Consider the following 7,734-nt stretch of genomic DNA (forward strand, 5'->3'; position numbering starts at 1 on the left):
CCTTTTTTCTTATAAAATAAAAAACAAATCTAGTAGAGAAAGAGTTGGGATGGGTAACGCCAATCCCAAATCCATTCAGCCCAGATTGCGAGATTCGTGTTCAGAGTTCAGTCATCAAGCACCAAAACCTACCTCATCTTTTAGCAGTTAACAATCATAAAAAATTCAGTCACCTCTTCCATGACCCCAATGTAGTCCATCTAATTTCCCCTTCATCCTTGCAATCAATTCATTTTCCCGGAAATGGAACAAACAATTTTGTTCCTGTTTTCAAAGGAGCCAGTTTACTGATCCATTTTATTTGACCAATTTATAAGACTCAAACAAACATAATGGCATGCTCAGACAATAAACTCGTAGATCGAAGATATTTGGTCAACAATTCTACTTTTATTCAGGGTAGGTAGCTCATTTTATCATCATCAAATACCGACTTTTACGAAAAAGAGTAAAAAGTTTCACATGATCCAGAGCACCTTCATCATAACCACAACCCCAATACCTAAGACACTAGTAAACGCAGAGGATTAAGAAAAGCTCGAGACAGCGAACAGAAGACACAGCATAATGGTTCTGAGATCAGAGCAACCACAGAAAGGCCACAGCCGTTTAAGAGAGTTGCCCGCAGTCAGCAATCACCACAGGCCTGGAGGTCCTGCCAGAGCTAGATCCGACCTTCTCGATCTCTTTCACCACATTCATGCCCTCCACAACTTGGCCGAACACCACGTGCTTGCCATCAAGCCACTCGGTCTTGGCTGTGCAGATGAAGAACTGAGATCCGTTGGTTTTAGGGCCAGCATTCGCCATGGAAAGGATACCAGGACCTGTGTGCTTCTTGATGAAGTTCTCATCCTCGAACTTGGCGCCGTAAATCGACTCGCCGCCAGTGCCATTTCCAGCGGTGAAATCACCTCCCTGGCACATGAAGTTGGGGATCACGCGGTGGAAGGAGGATCCCTTGTAGTGAAGGGGCTTGCCGCTGCGACCGACTCCCTTCTCACCGGTGCAGAGAGCACGGAAGTTTTCGGCGGTCCTGGGGGTGGTGTCGGCGTAAAGCTCCATGACGATCCGGCCAGCAGGTTGACCACCGATGGTCATATCGAAAAAGACCTTAGGGTTTACCATTGTTGCGAGGGAGTAAAGAAAGATTCAGAGAGGAAAGAGTGATCGACAGAGGAGAAGAGGACAGGATAGGGATTTTGGAGTGATGAGTAGGTTTATATAGAGTGGGGCGTGTATCTAATATCTTTGAATTAGCCGTTCGATTGGGGCACGTGGCAGGATTGTGAGAGGGGTAAAGTAACCGTGGTTAAGTTCGAAGCGACCATGGTTGGTGGAGGATCCAAGGAAGGTGAATGTGCTTTATTTATTTTTATTTTTTAGGGGATGAAGATGAACACACAAGTTATTATAAATTATAAAAGCCCTAACACACGACGCCGCTTCTTTTATCTGCTTTTTTTTTTTTCATAACAAAAAAAGTAGCATAAGATATGTTCGTCCTCAGAAGCGTCGGATCATAAATCGTTCGGTGAGAGTCGTGGTCATACGTGCCCTCATATGACTAAGAACTTTGATAAATTTGTGGGGCCATCTGCACAAGTTCTGAAGGAGCAGGACCTTTCCAAACGGTAACGTTGTTAGGTCCTTAAGTTGACGTGTAGGAAACTGTATCAGATTTTTTTTGGCAAATGGCTTATACATTTAAATTTCATCTGCATATAATTGGTTATGAAAAAAATTAATTAATAAAAATGCAGAACAATCTGGAGAGAGATGGTGAGAGAGAGAGAGAGAGAAAGCGAGGAGCCAGAGTGAGCGACGATGAGAGAGTGATAACTAGTGCGAGCTTAGGTGTTAATGTCAAAGCCTCAGAATCTCAAGTAGATGACAAGGATCCCTCCAAAATGGATAAAGATGTCCTCATAAGAGGTATGAAGAAGATAGTTGAAGATGAAGTCATGCAGGAGAAGGTTAAGGAAGAACATGGACAAAGTAGAAGGTCAATAAGAATTCCTGATGCAGGAGAAGAGAAGATTGAAAAAGAGAGATATAATGGAATGTATGAAGGAATGGATGCAAGAAGAAGCACAACTAGCTCTGACTCTGGTAGATGCTCAAAAAGAAATTCTTGCAAGTATCCCGAAGCTAGATATGTCAAATGAGAGATGGATGAATTTGTGTAAACTATGGAAGGATGCCCTTGTGGTAACTCTCCTAGGTAGAAGGATGTATGTACAAATTTGAACTCAAGGACTGTTTAAGTAAGCTATGGTCTGTTAGTGACTTTGAGTTTATTGATCTTGTTAATGGGTACTACATTGTTAAATTCAGTGATATTTCCCACTACCATAAGGTTCTTACTCAAGGACCATGGATGATTCAAGGACACAATGTGGCTGTTCAACATTGGAGTCCAAACTTCAATCCATACAGTAATACTCTAAGGAAACTTATAGTGTGGGTTAGGGTTCCCATCCTTCTGGTGTACTGTTATGATGAAGAAATTTTACAGGAGCTGGGAAATGTCATTACGAAGACCTTAAAAGTTGATATGAACACCTTAGAATGTAAAGGCATTGATAAGATTAAGTTGTCGAAAGGGGTGGCTATATGCCTATCAATGTTAAAGAAGATCTATCGAAAAGGTTGGTATCTTGTTTTGTGATTCAAAAACATGTGTTCATAATTGCATATGAGGGATTAGATGTTATTTTCTTCCACTGCAGCCAATATGGACATCGACAGGAAGAGTGTCTACTCCATCAACCAACCACGAGCGCAGGTAATGGAGAAAAAATGGAATCATCCCCATACACACAAAAAGTAGTGTCATGTGGCATTGAAATAGAAGAGAGACAAGAGGTAGAAAAGGGGAAATCGATGACTCAAGAGGCCCAAAACTTGTTATGCACCGTTAACGAAGTCTTGGTAGAGGAAGCGGTTGGAGAATGGATACTGGTGAAATATCCTCAAATATGGAGAACCTCGAGAAATGGGGTAAAGAAAAGTACACAAGGTCATAATAAGGGTCAAAGCTCGATGGGAGGAAAAGGACAAAAGGTGACTGGGAAGTCAATAATGGATATACTCTTAGACATGGGTCACATGGGTGAAGAGAAGAATGACAGTAAAGGAGTATAAGATAGCATAGGGAAGGAAACTAATATAAGGATAGAGCAGAAAGTTGGTAGGTTGGATTATGACAAAGGAAAAGCACCAATCAATAGGGAAGGTATTCATCTGGGAGAAACAAAAAATAATTTTTTTATTTAAGGCACTAGAGCAGCAAAAACACAACGAGTACTATAAAGGGCAGAAAAGTAATAAGATACACGAGTCATAGGAAGGAGGTGGATCATCCTCAAGGTCAAAAGTTACAGGTTTGAAATGAAGCCTAGTATATAGGCCCAAGATACTATCCCAAAATTAAATAGGAAAGCTTCCTCTAGAGAGTACAAAATTGTTATGGGCTTAGCCACTAGAAAAGGCCCACTGCAAATGGACCCGTCATCAAATACACATACAAGCCCAATATCCCCCAATTTAATGAGGAAAGGTTAGCCCAATTTCTCTATAAATAATACTCATAAATTTACAAGAGATGTTAGGGGGAGTAAGAAATTCAAAACCTTCAAACCCAGCTATACATACTAAAGCAAACACATGTCTAAGTACTGGAATGCTAGAAAATCAAGACCAATTTTTTTACTTGGATGCCAGTGATCGGGACAAAAATTTGACCAATACCAGGGATGAAATTGACAAGGAAGGCATGCATGCCACTGCCATGGAAAGCAACTCGAGGATGCCTTAATGGTTTAACTCAAGTTCTTTTCATGTAACTTGTTGTTTATTATGAATATAGTTGCTTGGAACTACAGAGGCATAGCCTTTAAATATTTTCCTCTAAGATTGAGGGATTTATTAAAGAATAAAGATGTTAAAATTTTGATCATTGTTGAAACTAGAGTTAGTAGACAAAAGGTAGACTCTATTTCAAAAAAAAACTGGGGTTACTACTGGGTATGCAGAGGGAATTTGGCTTTTATAGAATGAAGAAGAATTTGATATTTCCTACAATTATTCCTCTACACAAATGCTACGTTGCCTGGTAAAAAAAAGATCTAATGATGCTTACTTTTAGTTGTCATGCGTTTATAATGAACCTTTATACCAATATAGATGAACCCTGCAGAATGATATCCATTTGATCAGCAAGAATATGAAGGACTAGTGGTTACCAGTGGGAGATTTTAATGCCCACTTAACTAATGAAGACAAAGTAAGGGACATGATCAACCAGACATCAATGAAGGAATTTCGTGAATGTATCAATAAGGCTAATCTTGTAAAGTTTATGGCAGTAGGAGATAGATATACCTAGGAAAAGAATATGGCAAAAGAACGTTTTGACTGTGTCTTCTCTAATATTGAATGGCAATTTAGCTTTTTAGACATGATGTTCTGCCATCAAAGCAAATTTGGCTCAGACTACAAACCTCTTTTACTCAAAAAGAAAGGGACTAGTGATATCCTAGCTAGAAAAAATAATTTTTTCAAATGTCAAGCTACCTAGGTTCTTGAAGAGGGTTTTAGTGATATTGTTACACAAGCTTGGAAGCAGGAGGAGTGGACAAAAAAAACTGAGGCCTTACAAAAGCTTGTTGTTGAATGGAATAAAAATAAAGTAGGTAACATTATCTATAAAAAGAAGAAACTAATTTGAAGAATTGAAGGAGTTGAAAGAGCCAGAGTAACACGTGATAGCCAATATTTGAGGCAAGTTGAAAAAGAACTATAAAAGTACTACAAATAAAGTATTAAATCAAGAGGAGTTGATTTAGTACCAGAAATTGAGATGTAACTGGTCAACATGGGGAGATAAAAACAGTAAATTCTTCCATGTAACTACCATAGAAAGAAGATGGAAAAACAATATGTTTACCCTGAAAAGAGAGAATGGGGAGCGGATTGAGAGTCAGGAGGAATTGAAAAATATGGCTAAGCAATTCTACCAAAAGCTCTTCACTAGTGAGAGCAATGAGGTTCCTAGATGTAAGACTACATCTACTTTCAAGAAGTTAAATGAAGAGGAACTGAGGTCTCTGCATAAAGACATTTTATGGAAGAGATAAAAGCTGCAGTATTCAAAATGGGTACTTTTAAGGCACCAAGCCTAGATGGCATTCAAGCATTCTTTTATCAGGAATATTGGGGAATTGTAGGGGAGTTTGTGTGCAAGATGGTGAAAGATATCTTTAAAAATCTGGTCAAATTAGGAACCATTAATCAGACTAACCTTATGCTTATTTTGAAGATAGAGAGACCAGAATGTCTCAAGGACTTTCATCTTATTTTGTTGTGTAATGTGAGCTACAAGGTCATATCTAAAGTGATTGCCAATAAAGTAAAAAGGGTTATAAACAAATTGATCAAACATTATCAGTGTAGCTTTATAATTGGAAGATAGGGGAGCAATAACATTATTATAACTTAAGAGATCATTCACTTTATGAAGATAAAGAAAAGGAAGAAGGGGTTCATTGCTTTAAAAGTAGATTTGGAAAAAGCATACGATAAAATGGAATGGAACTTTCTGGCTGTGGTCCTCAAAGAAATTAGAGTTAAAGATCACCTATATAAGCTCATTTTGGAATGTGCCTCTAGTTTTAAAATGAGATTTTTATATAATAGAGATGCATCTGAGGAGTTTAGTCTACCTAAGGGTTTGAGATAAGGAGACCCACTATCTCCTTATATTTTTACATTATGCATGGAGAAATTGAGCTATATCATTCAAGATGCTATCATGGGAGATAAATAGAAACCAATACAGCTCAACAAAGATGGCCTATAGCTTTCCTACTTATTCTTTACTAATGACTTCCTCCTTTTTAGAGAGGCAAGTCTAAGATAGGTAGAGATTATGGAAAGTTGTATCTGTGAGTTCTATCAAATGTCAGGCCAAAAAATGAATAAACATAAAACTAAAATGTGTGTTTTTAATAATGTACACATCAACCGAGGCATTGAGTTATGTAGAGCTATGGGGGTTACCTAACAGGTAATCTTGGAAAATACTTGAGTATCCCTCTTACCCATAAGAGAGCTTCTACCAGCCTATTTTCACCGATACTGGACAAGACTAGAAGAAGGTTGGCCAGATGGAAGGGGAAATTCCTGACTTTAGCTGGGCAAACCATTCTGATTAAAGCAGTTGTCTCTGCCCTACCTAGCTATTACATACAAACCATATACTTACTGAACACTTTGTTGAGAGATATTAAAAAATCAAGCAAGAATTTCCTATGGGCTGGTGAAGGGGATAAGAGAAAGATTCATTTGGTATCTTAAAAGGAAATTACAAAAGGGCAAATAGAAGGTGGCTTAGGGATCAAAGACCTTCGCATTCAAAGTAAGACTTTTATTATGAAGTTGTGTTGGATTTTGATTAAAAAAGGGACACTCTATAGGTTAGAGTTTTGAAATCAAAATATAACTGTGGGATAAAACAATTGCAAACTGTTACCAAGAAAAGGAATGCCTCCTCAACTTGGCATAGTATTGAGAATTTATGGAAAGAGTTCAAAGATGGATTAGGGAGGCAAGTTACCTCGAGACAATAAATTTTCTATTGGAAGGATCTATGGATAGGATTAGGAAAACCATTGGCAAAGGTCAATAGAGAAAATGTACTCATATGTAATATGGAAGAAAAAGTCTCAAAATACATCATACCTAATGGGGAGTGGGATACTTGAAAACTGGGGTTATGGTTCAATTCAGAAATTATGAACATCATAGCTCGCACTAGAATTTTTTGTGAGAGGAGTGAAACAGATCCATTCATATAGCTTCCATCTCCTAATGGAAATTTTAACATAAAATCTGCTTATTTGATTTTATCTACAGGTATGGCAAGTAATGGGAACACTGTTTGGAAGAGCATTTGGAAAATTGAGGTGCCAAAGAAAATGAAATCATTCTTATGGCTTATTGCCCATAACAGGGTTCACATGGCGGATCTCTGCAAGCATAAAGGCATTCAAGAAGACAATTTTTTCCACTTTGGTTGTAATACTGAGGAGAGCTTGATGCACCAACTTCGTGATTGTACCCATGCCAAAAGAAAAGGGTTTGATTTTATTTTGCCCAATTTTTAGGACAAGTTTTGTAATTTAGAGGGCCAGGAATCGATGAAGTAGAATCTCAGCAAAGAATTGGGTAGACCTAGTTTTAGGTTCATCCACTGGAGTTCTCTTTTTTCTTATATTTGTTGGGATATATGGGTTAATAGATGTAAAAGATTGTTTAGAGAGGAAGAAATTGATGGGGGGAGAGCACATATAATGTTTATTTCAGGTGTTACAAGATCTTAGATTGAAGCAAAGCATGACTCCATAAAGGTAAAGTGTTTATTCATATAGCTACTGCCACCATCAGGATGAGGAGACTTTCACTTTGGAAACAAATGCATCTTGCATACAAGAGAAAGAAAGTGCAGCTAGTGGAGTTATCAAATAGCAAAATGGAAGATGGCTCTTGAGTTTGTGTTCAAAGGTTGAATCTTTACCACCAACCATTACAGGGGTGAAAGCCATTACCATGGGTTTACATTACAGCTAGAAGCTTGGGATTAGGAAAGTTAATGTAATCTTAGACTTTGCAAATGTGATAAGTATGATTTTGAGGGACTCTCCACAGAACCACCTCTACTGAGATATTATA

The 7,734-nt window shown here is 38.1% G+C and overlaps 1 protein-coding gene across 1 annotated transcript; it reads right to left on the reverse strand.

Annotated features, from left to right (window-relative positions):
- Window positions 1-368: 368 nt before the first annotated feature.
- On the reverse strand, window positions 369-1,197 carry LOC129293193 (peptidyl-prolyl cis-trans isomerase 1). The gene has a single exon (XM_054931006.1). It carries the CDS (start codon window positions 1,126-1,128, stop codon window positions 610-612), a length of 519 nt encoding a protein of 172 aa, XP_054786981.1. The 5' UTR covers window positions 1,129-1,197; the 3' UTR covers window positions 369-609.
- Window positions 1,198-7,734: the final 6,537 nt, after the last annotated feature.

Source organism: Prosopis cineraria, unplaced genomic scaffold (assembly GCF_029017545.1).
Source record: "Prosopis cineraria cultivar Desert tree isolate PC_DT_omini unplaced genomic scaffold, ASM2901754v1 PC14, whole genome shotgun sequence".
Lineage (NCBI taxonomy): Eukaryota > Viridiplantae > Streptophyta > Magnoliopsida > Fabales > Fabaceae > Prosopis > Prosopis cineraria.